The sequence below is a fragment of the Astyanax mexicanus genome, chromosome 4 (genome assembly GCF_023375975.1).
Source record: "Astyanax mexicanus isolate ESR-SI-001 chromosome 4, AstMex3_surface, whole genome shotgun sequence".
Taxonomy (NCBI): Eukaryota; Metazoa; Chordata; class Actinopteri; order Characiformes; family Acestrorhamphidae; genus Astyanax; species Astyanax mexicanus.
Genome location: NC_064411.1, coordinates 46,123,475 through 46,140,723, shown reverse-complemented (window position 1 = coordinate 46,140,723; position 17,249 = coordinate 46,123,475). Strand labels below are relative to the sequence as shown.

At 39.8% G+C, this 17,249-nt stretch overlaps 1 protein-coding gene across 2 annotated transcripts in view; it reads left to right on the top strand.

Annotated features, from left to right (window-relative positions):
* The window catches only part of zgc:165603 (uncharacterized protein LOC571425 homolog), a 234,374-nt gene that overhangs the window by 206,768 nt on the left and 10,357 nt on the right, over positions 1 to 17,249 (top strand). Inside the window, exon 7 of one of the 2 annotated variants that reach the window (XM_022678960.2) lies at positions 9,389 to 9,524. In XM_022678960.2, the coding sequence (XP_022534681.2) occupies positions 9,389 to 9,524 (136 nt within the window). Of the gene's footprint in view, positions 1 to 9,379; positions 9,525 to 17,249 lie in introns of both variants that reach the window. The other variant, XM_022678961.2, reaches the window with a different exon arrangement.

Genomic DNA, 17,249 nt, shown 5'->3' with positions numbered 1-17,249 from the left:
GCGATACACACACACACACACACACACACACACACACAGACCACAGCCACCAGCCATTCATACACTCACACTCAATCCCTACCACTACCACACACACACACACACACACACACCTATGAAAATAGGGCTACACCAAGCTAGAGCTTTTCATTTAACCCTTAGTGATCTGCAGTTTCTGCTGTTGATTTGATGTTTTGTATTTATAGCACAGAAAACAAACCTAAGCTGAATATGCGTCATTACCATCACCAGGCATCATTATCGTAACAACAGGTTTTGTGCTGTGATTATGAGTTTAGGGAAAGTGACCTAAAATACTAATAATACAACTAAAAATCTGTCATTACCATCACCAGGTGTCATTACCGTAATTACAAGATTTTGTGATGGTGATAGTGAGTTTAGATAAACTAACCTAAAATTGTAATAGTACAAAATAACTATCTGACATTATCATCACCAGGTGTCATTTTAGTGTAATACATTTTGTGATGATGATAATGAGTGTAGGAAAACTGACCTAAAATACTAATAGTACAACTGAAAATCTAATATTACCATTACCAGATGTCATTACCATCACCCAGTGTCATTACCGTAGCAACACATTCTGTGGTGTGATAAAGAGTATAGGTAAACTGACCTAAAACACTTACAGTACAACTGAAATTCTGTCATTACCATCACCAGGTATCATTACCGTAACCACACGTTTTGTGATGTTGATAATTAGTTTAGAGAAACCGACCTAAAATACTAATAGTACAACTGAAAATCTAATATAACCATCACCAGATGTCATTACCATCACCAGGTGTCATTACCGTAACAACACATTTTGTGGTGTGATTACAATTTCAAGAAAACTGATCTAAAATACTAATAGTACAACTGAGATTCTGTGATTACCATCACCAGGTGTCATTACTGTAACAACAAGATTTTGTGATGGTGATAGTGAGTTTAGGGAAACTTACCTAAAATACTAATAGTATAAAATTAAAATCTGCCATCACCATCATCAGATGTCATTACCATAACAACAAGTTTTGTGGTGTGATTACGAGTTTAAAACAAATGACTTAAAATACTAGTAGTACAAATTGAAATCTGTCATTACCATCACCATGTTTATTATCATCATTACAATTTTCCTGTTAGTAGTAGTAAGATGTTGCAAAAATGACAGGTTTCACTTTTTAAGGAAAATAGACCCAGGAAACTGATGGTAAAATGAAAATGATGAAAATCTGTCATTACCATTACCAGCTGTCATTAGGTTACAAAACGATTTATGTTTCTAGTGACATTTAGTTGTAATGTTAGTTTTTACTTTTTATGAAACAGATATAAGATAGTGTTTGTTAAACTTGTCATTGGGTGTCATTAATGTCACAAAAAAGTTAGTGTTGGTAATGATGTGTTACAGTAATGACAGTTTAAGGAAAATCTGTCATTACCATCACAAAATGGGTTGGTAGTGAAATGTTCCGTAAATTCCATAAAAGTTTTCACTTATAAAACAGACTTAAGATACTGAAATATGTCATTATCCTCACCATGTGTCATTACCATCTCATGTTTCTTGTTGGTCATGATGTATTGCAATAATGATGAGTTTTTACTTTCTAGGAAAACAGATCTAAGATATTTATAGTAAAACTGAAAACGTGTGTCCTTATCATTATCAGGTCTTGGTAGTGATATGTTGCGGAAATTACATTATTCACTTTTGATATCACTTCTGATTTACAGAATAGTATAAGATATAGGGCACTGGGCTTTAATGTGAATAATTAAATCAGGCTTTTGTTAAGGCAGACTGCAGATTCTCAGGGTTATCATGTGTAGGCAGTGTTACTGAAATCGTATATAAAACACCATTACACCGTACATTCAGAAATTTACTGTGGTAAATGTGGGCAGGCGGTGGCGTTCCAAAGGCCTGGGATTTAAACAGCGACTGTTTCACACGTTCAGTAGCGCTCCGTGCTGCATTCTATTGGCTATGCTGTCGTAGCGTAGGATGTGTGGGATTTAAAGTTCCTGCCAGCTTCATTAGCATAGTAATCAGGGAATGTTCCAGAAAGAAGATGATATGCGTGTTAAATAGGGATTGGCAGGACGGTTTGGAAGGGTAACTTTACCCGAGGTTAAAGAGGCGTATCGTGAACAAACTTATTTTCCTTGCTCTTTTTGAAATAACAAGAGTTCAGTGTGAGTATGTACTCATTTTTAACTTTAACATACACGCTTCAGTCTATAGAGCTATGAGGCTAATGTAGCATTCGATGAAAGCTTATGTACAGTACTAATGAGCATGCTGCATGACTAAATTACCTTAACGCTTTAATCATCACTGAAGTAACACTGAATTTTCCACGGTTGCAGCATAACAACTGTGAATATTTACATTTTTATGTTTTTGGATTAAAGCGATTTTGTCCACCTATTCAAAACTGTTACAAAGATAATGACGATGAAACTGAAAATCAAAAAATCTGTCATTACCATCACAACAGGTTTTGTGGTGTTATTGACAATTAGGGAAATTACAGATATGTGTGTTGGGTTGGTGGGTGTGTTGGGTGGATGGATGGATGGATGGATGGATGGATGGATGGATGGATGGATGGGTGTGTTGGGTTGGTGGGTGTGTTGGGTGAATGGATGGGTGGATGGGTGTTTGTTTTGGGTTGGTGAATGTGGATGGATGGATGGATGGATGGATGGATGGATGGATGGGTGGGTGTGTTGGGTTGGTGGGTGTGGATGGATGGATGGGTGTTTGTGTTGGGTTGGTGGGTGTGTTGGGTTGGTGGGTGTGGATGGATGAATGGATGGGTGGGTGTGTTGGGTGGGTGGATGGCTGGCTAGCTAGCCAGCTAGCTAGATAGATAGATAGATAGATAGATAGATAGATAGATAGATAGATAGATAGATAGATAGATAGATAGATAGATAGATAGATAGATAGATAGATAGATAGATGAACACCAGGTTCTTTGCATATTGTGAAGATAACTGATGTCAGTCATACAGAACGTGCGACTCCGCAGTTATATAATAATTTAATTATAGTACATATATTCACTGGTTTAGCTTTTACTGTTAAACCTGTTGTGTCCATGTCTGAATTTTTCCTGGTTGAGACATAAAAATATGACATTTGCCTGCCTCTTTGGCTTTTTGCCATTTTTTACAGAACCAATTTGCACTAAAGTTCTGTATATATGGTTTAAGTTCAATCATTTTTAAAATATTTTTTTAAGGCAGTCAGGGCTCCTGCTTTAAAATGAAGAAACCTCCTACACAGTATGCTAACCAAAACCAATCCGAGAGGTCCTTGCCCAGTCCACAGTGAAATTACAGCACTCTCCTGACGGCCGGGACTTGACGAGATTAGCGAGCGGAAAAGCTGGTAAAGTCGGCTATCACCTGCGTCCGCTTCCAAAACCGGAGTGGAGGATTATCCAGCTCTTTCCTGACCACTGCATCTAAACAGGTTTCGGCCAGTTCGGGGAGAAGCGCTCGTCACAGAGTGGGATGAAAGACAGGAGAGTGTTTGTGAGGAAGAAGAAGAGGAAGAGGAGGAGCGTGTGGAAGAGTGTGAGGAGGACCTCTACGGTCGTGGTGAAGGAGGACAAGATTGTGCTTCGAGCTGACAGACAGGCTGCAAATGGGATTTTGGGGGCGAAAAGCAGAGGGAGGCCATTCCTGAGAGAGGAAGAAAGAGAGAGAAAGAATGAGTGAGAGAGAGAGAGAGAGAGAGAGTGACAGACGGAGAGATAAACGAGAAGAGTGAGAAAGGGTGTGTGTGACGTGCCGAGCAAGCAGGGCAACATACATCTCTCAAGCAGTTCAAGCAGCCATGCTGTCAGATAGGCCTGACACCAACATGAGAAAGAGAGCGAGAGAGGGGGCGGGGGAGGGGTTGGAGAGATAAAAGAAAAGAGAGGATGAGCCGAGGATGGGCAGAAGCTACAGTAGAATCATGTCATAAGCATGGGACAGCAGTAGGAGAACAGCTCATTTAGAGCACGTATTTGCAGAAAATGAGAAATGGCTGAAATAAAGATGCAGAGCTTTCAGACCCTTAAATAATGCAAATAAAACAAGTTCATATTCATAAAGTTTTAAGAGTTCAGAAATCAATATTTGGTGGAATAACCCTGGTTTTTAATTACAGTTTTCATGCATCTTGGCATGTTCTCCTCCACCAGTCTTACACACTGCTTTTGGATAACATTATTCCACTCCTGGTGCAAAAATTCAAGCAGTTCAGTTTGGTTTGATGGCTTGTGATCATCCATCTTCCTCTTGATTATATTCCAGAGGTTTTTAATTTGGTAAAATCAAAGAAACTCATCATTTTTAAGTGTTCTCTTATTTTTTTCCAGAGCTGTATCTATGCTGATGGGTGTTGTGGTCTGGAAATGGTCTGTTTAAAGACATTTCTGGTGTACTGTTATTTTGGCAACGGAAAACACAGGTGCACCAGTGACTGAAAAAAGCCTAGACAGCAGTCAAAAGCTAGGCGTTCATTGCTATCTTGGCAACACAGTCTTAATACATGTACACCCCCATTTGTTACACACACGCGAGAAATTTTACATCAACAATAAACAGAATACAATGTAAAATAGCATTGCTGTTCCGGAAAATTAGCTACTCACGTACCTTCACAGCGTGAACGAGCAGGTCAGTTTCCTCTGCTGAGAAGCGCAGAAGTGCTGCGGCATTAAAATACCAATCCGCCAAAGTCAGAGTACACCTGGCTCTTAAAGGTAATGGCAAGCGACACGCTGATTGGTTTATTTCATGTCACACCCAAAACACAGCTGTGATTAATTCAAACATTTAACACCTGCTATTTGCAAAGCATACTTTTCTCGCCATTACGATAGCAAAGACACATTGACACGCCCTAAATCGAGCTGCCCGGTGTGCGGTCGATGACTCACCTATTGATTGCTAAAATATAGCCCTGAGATGTTTAATAAAAAGCACTACTTTGTGTTTTAATCCACTTTTACCAACACACTAATAACACAAATAACCCACCACCCAAAAAACACTGCTCTGTGGGGGTCTGGTCAATGTGGGGGTCTGATTAATGAAGAAGAACAGGGTTAATAGAGGATTATAATAAAGTACAAAGAGAAACAGATACAGGACTACAGTCTGTAACTATAGAACTACAAAGTGTCCTATATATATATATATGGTCTGTAGAGCTGGATAAAATGGATAGTAATGAGTTTAGGATCAAGGGGGTGGTCAAAATGTTACATTAAAACAAAACTTGACTGCTGTAACCAATCAGAAGACAGCTGAGCTCCGTTTATATAACCTTTCTAAAAAAATGAGGTAAAAAAAGACAAAGAAAGACTGTGCTGGTGGTGAAAGACAGAACACTGCTAGACTGTGATGGTGTTCTTCTCAGTATATGAGTTCAGAGAACTGGCCTTTTGGCTTTCAGACACTGGCAGTGACTGCTACTGCCCCCTAGTGGCTGGATGTGCTACTGTACGCAGGTTCTGTTTGATGAACGGGAGACAAAAGTAATTAAAAGACAATCTAAAACAAATGGTGTAAAGCGTGTTAGCCCGACGCTCTCTGTATTTGTAGTGTTAATTACTGTGTGTTCACAGAACATGTTCTACTGGCTGGTAAATATGCTCTTAATGGTTCTTCCGTGATGTTCAAACAGTGAGAGGAAGAGACGGAGAGAAAGAGACGGAAATATCCTGTTATCAGGGGCTGTTTCAACATGGTTTACATCGTTGTTTGACATCTGTACACACTCCTATTTCACATTTTTTCACTCATCTTTTTCTTTCATTTTATTTTTGTGCCATTTTTCCTTTCTTTCACATTGATGCACACTTATACACTTCACTTTTACTACAGTCTACAGTTGGAATGGGTGGGGCCAAGCTGTAGGACAAGCAGATGACTATACTAGAAACCACCTGGAACACCATAGCAACCATAGCACCACAGCATACTGTAGCAGCCACATAGCAACACACTAAAAAACATTAAGCAGCACTCAAGCGACACCATGAAAAATCATAGAAATCACCTTGCAAGACATTAGATACCACGTAGAAATAATAACACCAAGTAAATCACCTGGGAAACCTAACAATACTATGGCAACCACCCTCATAACCACTAAGCAACACCCAAGCAACCACATGAAATAGCAATGCAATCATCTTGCAACAACTTAGTGACCACATAGCAATACTAACACCAATCAAACCTGGAAAACCAAAGCCACCACTTAGCAACTACCTAACAATACTATAGCAACCACCTTAGCAACACCAAAGCAACCACTAAGCAACTACCTAACAATACTATAGCAACCACCCAAGCAACACCAAAGCAACCACTAAGCAACTACCTAACAATAATATGGCAACCACCCTAGCAACACCAAAGCAACCACTAAGCAACTATCTAAGAATACTATAGCAACCACTCTAGCAACACCCAAGCAACCACATGATATATCAGGAACATAGCGATCACCTTGCAAGACCTTAGTGACCAAATTAACAACAAGCAAATCACCTGGGAACCAAAGCAACCACTAACAACTACCTAACAATAGTATAGCAACATCTAAGTAACACCCAAGCAACCACATATGGATATAGCTTAGCAAAAACCTTGCAAGACCTTAATGATCACTTAGAAATACTAACGCCAAGTAAATCACCCGGGAAACCACAGGAACCACTAACAACTACCTAACAATACTATAGCAACCACCTTCCCAAGCAGCCAGTTATCAATACTAAACCAACCATCTGGGAGACCATAGCAACCACCATAGAAACTAAATAGCAACGGACAAGCAACCATTAGACAAAACATATCTATATGCGCTGGTCTGGAACACAGAACCCTCTTGATATATTTACTGTCTTGCTGCCATGCCACACAGCTCTGACCAATCAGAGGAGCCACGTTTAGGTTTTTGCCTGTGTGAAAACAAACCAAATCAAGGGGGATATGCTTCAAGTAAATGAACTCATTAACTGATTTGAACCAGAGAGACTGCAGGTGTGAAAATGCTCTTAGTCTCAGTGTTGCCAACTTATGCTAACCATACACTAGTCGATTTCAAAAAGACTTTTGTCTGAAGAGTAGACTAAAGTCTGACACCCTCTCACATCTAAAGACAAGTCATAGACTTTTTACTTTTAACTCTTTGACTAAGAGTTCAGAAATCAATATTTGGTGGATTAGTCCTGGTTTTTAATCGCAGTTTTCATGCATCTTGGCATGTTCTCCTCCACCAGTCTTACACACTGTTTTTGGATAACTTTATCCCACTTCTGGTGCAAAAATTCAAGCAGTTCAGTTTGGTTTGATGGCTTGTGATCATCCATCTTCCTCTTGATTATATTCCAGAGGTTTTCAATGTGGTAAAATCAAAGGAACTCATCATTTTTAAGTTTTTTTCCAGAGCTGTATATGATAAAATTTGCTGAGATATAAAATATGCATCTATACACACATTAACAAACCCACATAGTAGTAATTCCCACTCCTGCTATAATCTGACGTGACGTGTTACACTCATAAGCATCATTATCTGTGTGTTCTGCCACTGCCGTGTCCACACGCAGACCACTAACACACTAACATGCTGCTCATGAAGCGCGGCCATTACATATGCATGCTAATGCTTTAGCGTATAGATCTGTGTGTCCTGGCCTGTCCGTAGGCAGGTATAGATTAGCCGGAGTGTGTGTGTGGGTGTGTGTGGAGCCAGATGTGTGGGTTTCTTGGCCTGCGTGATCATTAGCCTCCCTCAGGAAAATCTCACAGGCCCCTGATTCTTATTTATTTATTTATTTAAGCAGGGAAAATCCCACTGAGACTGAAAGCCTCATTTTCAGGGCAGCCCTGTTTACAGTATATACACATGTATAAATTACATATGCAGTACATACATATTAGCTTAAAGTCTTGCATAGAGGAAACAGGAAGTAGAAATAGCCACAGTGCTTTTTATACTTTAAAATCTATACAGTTAAACAATGAAACAAGTTCATGGAATCATTCATTATTTTCAACTATTCTACTCCCTTCAAAAAGGGACACACAAATATTAAAGTGCCCTCAATGGTACAACGTGATTATTATTGGTCTGATTCTTACATTGAATGTACACAGCTACAGTAGTAAGCTAACAGAAAGTACCAAAGAACCCATAAGGTAATAAGTGTGTAATAAGAGTGTAATAAAAGCATTTGTAATAATAGTAGTAGCACGAGTAGTAGTAGTCCTTAATAGCGGCAGCAGTAATAGAACCTGTAGCAGTTATAGCAGTAGTAGTAGAAGTGTAAATAATACTTTATAATAACTTTTATTAATACACCATTAACTAATGATTAATAACTGTTATTTTTCACATTTTTAAAAAAACGAAAAAGTTGCTATCACATTTGTAAATACTAATAAACGAATTGGCAATTTGTTAATTGGTAAATACTAAAAAACTGCAATTGATGAACATTTGCATGGTTTAAAATTCCTATTTACTTGCGACTAATCAATGTTCAAATTCTGATGCGTTAATGATTTGCTGACATTTTTAATATGAATATGTCATGTCATGTGTGAGCATGTGATGAACTACTGCTTTGTTCACATCTACTGATCATTCGTTAAATGAACAATAATGAAGTGTATTATAAAGTGTTACCAAAGTGTAATATTAGTAGCAGCTCTGGATAAGGGCGTCTGCTAAATACCTTAAATACCGTAAAAAATACCGTAAAAAAGTATAGTAGTAGGAGCAGTAGTGTCAGTAAGCATTGTGGTGGTAGCAGCTATAGCAGTAGTAATAGTGGTAGTAATTGTAATTATTTTAATAATTAAAACAGTGAAATAGCAGTAGTGGTAAAAGCACTATCAGCAGTAGTAGTAGTTGTTGTAATAGCATTAGCAGTTGAAGTTAGGTTAAGTACCTGAAGATGAATACGGGTACGAGATTTTGCCACAGAGAGGAGTTTACTGTAATTACTGTATATTTTTAGGAGGAGTTTAGAGTGAAATTGTGCTCATTTATTTAATGTTGAGTGTTTGAGTGCTCCTTCATAACTTATTCACACTCACACACTAATGTACACGCATGCAGCGTGACACGCTCCCCTGAGCACACGCCTGCACGTTAGGGGCGGAGTCATGAAGATGAAATATTTAATTAGCGCTCGTGATCATTTCTCATGTGTGCGATTATGTGCATGTTCTGTTTTTCAAATCTTAATGAGAGCTTTCTAATGTCCCTCCCGCTCTTTCTTCCTCTCTCTCTCTCTCTCTCTCTCTCTCTTTCTCTCTATCTCTGGTTTAGCTAATGCAGCAGCAGGCGGCCATAATGGCGGCGTCTCACGGCGCCTACCTCGCACCCAGCATGGCGTTTCCAGCCACGCAAATCCACCAGGTGGGGGCGCTCAACATGAACGGCCTGCCGCCCACCCCCATGACCCCAGTGTCAGGTCAGTCTGGGCCACAGGTCACATCATTACACCACAGTCTTAACTCACAGCTTTATAGCTCTGGGTCTGGAGGCCTGGACAGTTTCCAGCACAGTAGACTGGATCTTTATGAGCTACTTTACTGGTCCACTATAAAAGTGTACAATTACTGACTGTAGTCCATCTGATGCTGTACAGTTTTACACACATCATCGTGCTGTTCTCATCGTCATTGGTCAAATAGCTGTGGTTAGAAATGGACCACAATTGAAGGTCTTGAAGGTCACCTATAAATTATGGACAGTAACAAATGCATCTGCAAATAAATGATTTTGAATGTCATGTCCCATGATTTTTGCCATGTCCAATGGAAGCTAAAGAACAATGCACTGACTTGCTGGATATGAGTGTAGGGCCTCGTCCATTAAATTTGGATAGACTTGCTTGTCTGTACACATGGACAATTCTAGCCAGATGCCACCAGTCACGATCATTACCACCCACTGCACTGTCCACCGTGTTGTCACGTCTTTGCCCTGTTTCCCGTCTGTTCTCATATTTCTCTGTCTGTTTTCCCTGTGTTTCTCGTCTCCCCTGTGTGTTCCCCAGTAGTTTTCCATTCACCTGTGTCTATTTATAGCTCCGCCCCTTTGTTACCCGTTTCCCCAGGTGTGTGCTTCCTGTGTGTATATATAGTCCACTTGTGTCAGTGTTTCCTCGTTTGTCTTTGCACCTTCCTCTGTTGTTTTGTCTTTCCCGTGTATACTTTTTGTTTGCCCCCGTTTATCCCTGGTTATTTCCTGTTTATCCTAGTTTATTTCCTTGTTTATTTCTTGTTTATTTTCTTGTCCTTTTTAGTTTGTTTCGTCTTGTTTTAGTTTCTAGTCTCTCCTTTGTTTTGGTTTGTTCCCTTGCTTGTTTATTTGTTTATTATTTATTTAATTAAACAACTTCCTTTACCTGCATTTACGTCCGCCTTCTCGTCTTCCTGCCTGGCTGACCCTGACACGGGGAAGGAAATGCCTTTTATGACAGGTGTATTCCTGGTACACACATTATCAGTGACTAGTAATGCATTACTCTAATCTAATCTGATCATTTTTTTAGTAACGAGTAGTCTAACGCAACACTATTACCAATCCAAGATTTACAAGTTTAAAGACACTTATCTAAGTCACTGTGCATCATTTCCCTTAGTAAAAAGATAAATTTTTGCTTTCTTTTTCCATTTTGGGGAGTGACATCTCACCTACGCAATAGTTAAGTCACGTTTTCAGTATGAGGACAACTCACGTGTAACACCAAGGACCACAAAAAACACTGAAACTAAATTCTGTATAATTAAGTATATATATTTTTCACCAGGGTAGACCTCTTGCTTGGGAAACTTGAGCTCTGTCTTGAGACTCTCCAAAAGTTTTCCCGCATCACTCTGTACTGATGGCTGTAGGTTTGAGTAGCTCTTCTATGACCACTCGACATGATTGCAGAAATGAGGTGACAAAGCTGAGCCAGCTTTCGCTGATGTTTTCTGCATTAACAAAGCGCTGAAGTCGGAGATTAAGGCTGCCCTGGCAGATGTGAGGCAGCTCAGCTAGAGTCCAGAGCAAGGCCGGCTAATCAGTGAAGGGTCTGCAAAAACTAGGCCAGCTAAAGGTCACTTCTTAAAGGTCTTGAAGGGTTTTCTAAAAACACATTCGTTTTATAAAGCCTGTTTTAACCTTCTTTATGTTTTTTTTTTTATGTGGGGAAAAAACATTTTCATTTACATTGATGTTTTACATAGTTTTTTTTTAGTTGGAAACAAATCAGCTCTTACTCTGCACTCAGTAATGTAGTGCAGGGGTAAGGCAGGGGTTTCAAACTCATTTTGGCCGTGGGCCACATTGGCATATTGGCTGTCCTATAAGGGCTAGATGTAACTTATAAATAATAATAAAATGTAACCACATGTAATATAAAATGAATGTAACAACTATTTAACTAAATGTTAAATAACTCTCAATATATTACTTATTCAATCAAATATTACAGTTGCATGGAAAAAAATGTTTGCTTGTTGCTCTATTAACATAAATCCTTTTAATTTGTCATGTTATGAAATCCAAAAACTCCATCAATCAAGAACCAAACTATTCAAGTGAATAGAAATGACATCAAATACAAGTTATATTAACTTTGATCAAAACGTTTGATACTTAGGCTGAAAATAGATGGATAGATGGATAACTCTGCTTCATAATCGCTGAAGTTTCATATTTTGCCAACTGCAGGAGTCATGAACCTGGCTGGCTACTGGCAGCAACTAATGTGAGGGGCCTCTTTAAGGGGGAATCTGAGAACAGTGTGGTTGTACTTTTCTGCCCTGACAGTCACAGAATTGTCTTTGGGCCCCAGACCAGCCCGGGGCCTTAGGCAATTGATTGGTTTGCTTGTCCTGTTGTAACAGGCCTGTGTGTAGTGTTCATTTCTGGAAGACGCAGATTGAGTGGTCGCCAATGATTCACAGATGTCTGGTAAACATCTAGCAGGTTTAACATCTAGACCAGTCGACATCTGTAAGTCAAGAGCAGCGACTACCTATAACCAATGGGATGACGCAAATAGAGAGCCACGTTTCCAACCAACATATTAAAGGTAACGGACGATAGCTGAAAATCTGTCCACATGCAGAATGGGGACTATACGTAAGGGATTTTAAGTAGTAATTATCAGTCATAAATTCTTAATCCCAGTATCATTATTTTGTGTATGTATTGTGTATGAATTTGTGTAAATCTAGTATACAACGATATGTTGTACGTGTCTTTCTTTTTGTTTTGATTGCTTATTGTTTTGTTAATTTATTTATTTTTTTGTATAGAACTTTTTTGTTATGTTCATTTAACTATGACTGTATGAGATGTCAGTTGGACCTCAGGAAGAAGAGAAAATTGCGATAGCACCTAATGAGGATCCAAGTAAAACAACAACAATATTATATTCAAATTATATTGCTAATTATTACGTTCTTGTGTGTTCTTGTGAAAAAAAAAACATTCTTTTGGAGAGCAGCCAAAAGACAACTTAAAGACTCAAAGCAGTTATAGCACAACTTGACACTCAAAAACTCTACTATGTAGTGTGAACCAGGCATTAGCCTCCACCCAATCACTATAGTGGAATGATATATAATGCAGTGGTGTTGTACTCTCTCGGGCTCTGGCTGCTGATGCCTAAGGAGCATGACCCTAGGTTTGAATTCCCAACCCTCAGGTCATAGTGCCAGTGTTTTAGTCTGCTAAGCCACCTTAATCCGCAAGGTCCCACCTACTGTACTTTACTTTCTTTTTACTGAGTGATTAACTATGAGCGGTGATTCAAAGTTCCAGAATGAAGGTTCTTTGGATGCAGATCAATTCCATCTTCTCCTCTCTGCAGGGGAGCTGCTGATCAAAGCAAAAAAGTGCCTTTAATGTGATGGTTTAGCATGTTTGAACCTGTCAGTGATGTTTTTTTGAAGCTATCACGTTATCTGGCTGTGGAAAAAAAAGAATATTGGCGTTATCAGCTTCCGCAGCACCCCTGGAACGTTTTAATCTGAACGTGTGCTCGGCGAAAGCGTTACCGTTTCAGCGGTGGTCCGACCACGGTGCTCTAAAAACATGCCAGAACTGGAATTAAAGAGAGGAGGTACTGCTACTATACAACTTAATTATAAGTCTAGAAATAATATGTGTAGAGAGTCATGGGATATGATTTTGGCTGTATGGTGTAAGTTGATCATGAAATGTTACCGAGAGGTGGCGTTAGGTCGGTTCAACACCTGTGTGAGTGGTGAGATGTTATCTTGTGAGCAAGGTTGCCAGCACTGGCCAGCACACTTGGGTTATTGAGTTGGAGTACAGGAAGAAGCCATTCCCAAACTATGGCTCCAAAGTTGGGAGCATGAAAATATGTCCACCATTTCTTGGTTTACTAAGGCACTTAGGGCCCTATCATACACCTCGTGCAAGGCGTGTAGCCTGGTGCGTTGCCATCATACACCCCGCCAACAGTCTATTTTTACGCCTTGCGCGTGCGTCCTTAAAATAGCGTTGGACTTTTGGAATATATTAATGCCGATGGGCGTGGTGGTCTGGGAATGAGTTGTGTTTCTTGGCGGCGGAAAAAATCATTGCGCGATTGATCCCCTGAAAGGACGTCTAAATTCAACTGTCACTGGCACGCCCATAACTGAATCACGAACACCCTGCGCTCCAAAATACCCCATACCATCACTTCCTTACTACTAAAAAATAACCCTACACCATAATCCCCCTTCAACCAAACTTTACACTACTTAGCACATTCTAGCACATATACTGGCCTAGTCAGTGCGATATTTGCACAGCGGTGCCTTTAGTGTACAGTAGGCCTGTCACAATAACTACATTATCGACTTATCGTTCAATAAATTGAAATGACTTCAATCATTTTTAATAATCATGATATCGTCTTTTGTGTTTGTGCTCACAAAATATGCTTACATATATTGTGACTGTGGGCGTGGCCATCCTGACCCAGTAGTGCGGAAGCACAAAGAGACACAGACACAGGGAGTTAAATAACTCAAAACATACCTTTATTAGGAAAAATGCCCTCCAACAACACCCAAAACAAACCATAGTATCATAGTATACCATAGAATCATAGTACTGGCCCAGTGCGGCTCTAGGTGCTTAACTTTAGTGTCTCTTAGGTTTGTGTTGCCTCAGCCTTCCATTCACCATCACCAGGCAGGGTCTTTATGCCAGTTCAACGTGGGCCAGCTGGCACAGACCGTGGCTGCACGTCATGGTGTGGGGCAGAGCTGTGGTTCCCCTGCCTCCACACTTTGCAAAATTAGGAGCTTGAACAGGAGAGTTTATTGCCTTTAAATGGGTTCATTTCTTTGTTTATCGCAGTCATTTCTGGGACAAAATATAGTTTGCATAAAATAGTTATGGTGACAGGCCTAGTGTACAGCGTACAGTTACTACTGTCTCTGTGGTTTGGGTGTATGCGTAACTCTACCCTCTTGTTTTGAGCGAATCTGGGGACTTGGCTGATCTCTGGGGAGATCAGCACTCCGATACACATGAAACACACGAGCCCCGCCCGCCTGACCCACACCGGCCCGGCAGAACGCAGAAGATCAGCTTTCCCAGCCCGCCATGCTAATCAGTGCCAAAGGGATGCAGTGTGTTGCAGGTTCCTATTGATCTGCAGCAATCGATAGCATGGAAAAGAGGCAGCCGTCGCATATGCATTTCAGATGGGCATCAGAGCCCTGCACGGGAGTTTAACGAGAGCGAGCCACGCTGCCCAACCTGGCGCTGGAGACGCCGTCTAGGCAGCTAATGATTTGTTTACTTACAGAGTTTTTAATGAAATACACTTCTTTAACTCTGTGAAGTTGACGGCCAGTTTAAAAAAAAGTTTTTCACGAAGGCGTGTAGAAGTTGAGACCAGAACTTTTCTCTGTAAGGTATGGTGAAATGTTTTGTAAGATTTCTGACAACCAAAAAAGGATTCAAGCTAAGTAAGCACGATGGTTTAGCATCGCGGGAAACAACATCGCCTTCTCTAAGGTAGACTAGAGCTTAATTTTACCACCAGCCAGATGCTCAGGATAAGAGCTTCAGCATCAGGAAAATGTACATAATTATCTGATAATCTGATTTTTCTGATTTAGTCCATCAGCCAGAACTAGAGGGATAATACTGCTAACTACACACCAGGACCTTTTTTACGCATGGTCACTTCATGTATGTTCAGTATCAGGTAGGCATGTCACGATACCATTTATTTTGTAGACTATATACAGTATCATCACAGAAATTATTGCAATAAATGATATTTGTCATTTAAAAACCATTCAATTCCACTGACAAAATGATGATAGTATAGCATAACAAAGCAATTCTACTCTTTTACATATAACAACACTTTAAATAATCATGGTTTGGAAAAAATATATATTTATTCTTCACCTACTGCAGTCCACACTGTTTCTATGGAGCCACAGTTATTGGAGCATTGGTCATTTTGCATGACTGGCTAAAATACTGTTCACTGTTATATATGTGATCACATTTTTCAAATATTACAGAAGTCATGCCCACTTATTGTACGATAAATCGATAATGTAATTATGGTGACAGTCCTAGTATCAGGATTATATCCGGATAATTCCAGACCATAAACTGCAAATAAAAGTGTCAAATGTATTGACATTCATTACTCTATAAGTAGAAGTATAGATACTTGGGATTGAAAAGAATTCTGTAGAAGTTGAAGTATCAACTTAACCTTTTTTACTTTTTAAGTAAAAGAGTAAAAGTACTGCTTTCAAAACTACTTAAAGTATAAAAGTAAAAGTAATGCAAGTGGAAAAAAAATGCCAAATGGATAAAAAAAAAGCTTAGTCTGTGCCACAGGATCCTTTACTGCACTATACACCTCAATGCCTCACTCTGAGACATATTTAATAACCAAAGCTCCTCCCAGTACAACAGAAGCACCAGTAATAAAGTAAACTGGCATATTTTGTCCCAAACAGCAGTTAGATTTCAGTCATACTAAATACAGGCACATTTTTCCATTGATGACAAAAATCCGTCCAGGCCTTGTGGCAGCAAAGCAGCCCCAACCCATGATGCACCCTCCACCATATTTCACAGTAGGGATGAGCTTTTGATGATGTTGTCCTTACTGTGAATGTTAACATGTCATTTTTTGTGTGTTATTAGTTTAAACAGACTGTGTTTGTCTATTGTTGTGACTTAGATGAAGATCAGAACACATTTAATGACCAATTTATGCGGAAATGCAAGAAATCCCAAAGGGTTTACATACTTTTACATACTTGCAAATATATCAGTGACCCAGACGTTAATAGGTGTAAACAGGGTTTAAACATTAAACATATACAGTATATAGAAGAGATACAACCTCTAATATTTTTCTCTGGCCCCTGTAGCTCCCTATTGTGGCCCCCAAGGGGGACACGGCCCACAGTTTTAGAACCACTTTTGTACATTAAAGGAAAAAATATATATATAAAAAAATACACAAGCCCATGGGAATATGTGTGTGTATGATGTACTGTACACAGACAGTGTGTGTGTGTTTATGTATAGTAGTGATGCACTCCAGTGTGTGAAGTTCCGGCTCAATCAGATCAGTTATCTAGAGCAGCTGTCTGACAATGAATAAGTCTCTGTGGGACAGCAGTGGTGTGTTAAATTGGGGGGCATCATATCACCCATCACTGAACACGAGTCAGATAGTGACTTACAGTAATGAACAGATGCACACACACACACACACACACACACACACTTCCACAGATACAGGCCATCTGCATCTGACACAGTGTCCTGCCTTTTTTAGCCTCTACCATACACATTGATTTTTGTTTTTCACTCTGACCGCCCACTGAACCTTAGAATCGTGCGTGTGTGTGTGTGTGTGTGTGTGTGTGTTAGCGTGTGTGTGTGTGTGTGTGTATGTGCAGAAGCAGGCGCTGAAGAGAAACGTATAGGTTCTCCTTGGTGTATAGAGCAGACAGTGGTAGACATGGCAGTCTAATTTATCACCACTACTGAGGACACTCACTGCACAAAGTACTGCAAAAGACACAACAGCTCTCCTGGGCCGCTAGCTCACCACACACACACACACACACACACACATACACGCACACATACACATGAAGGCTGAAGTACACTAACCTTTTAGCGT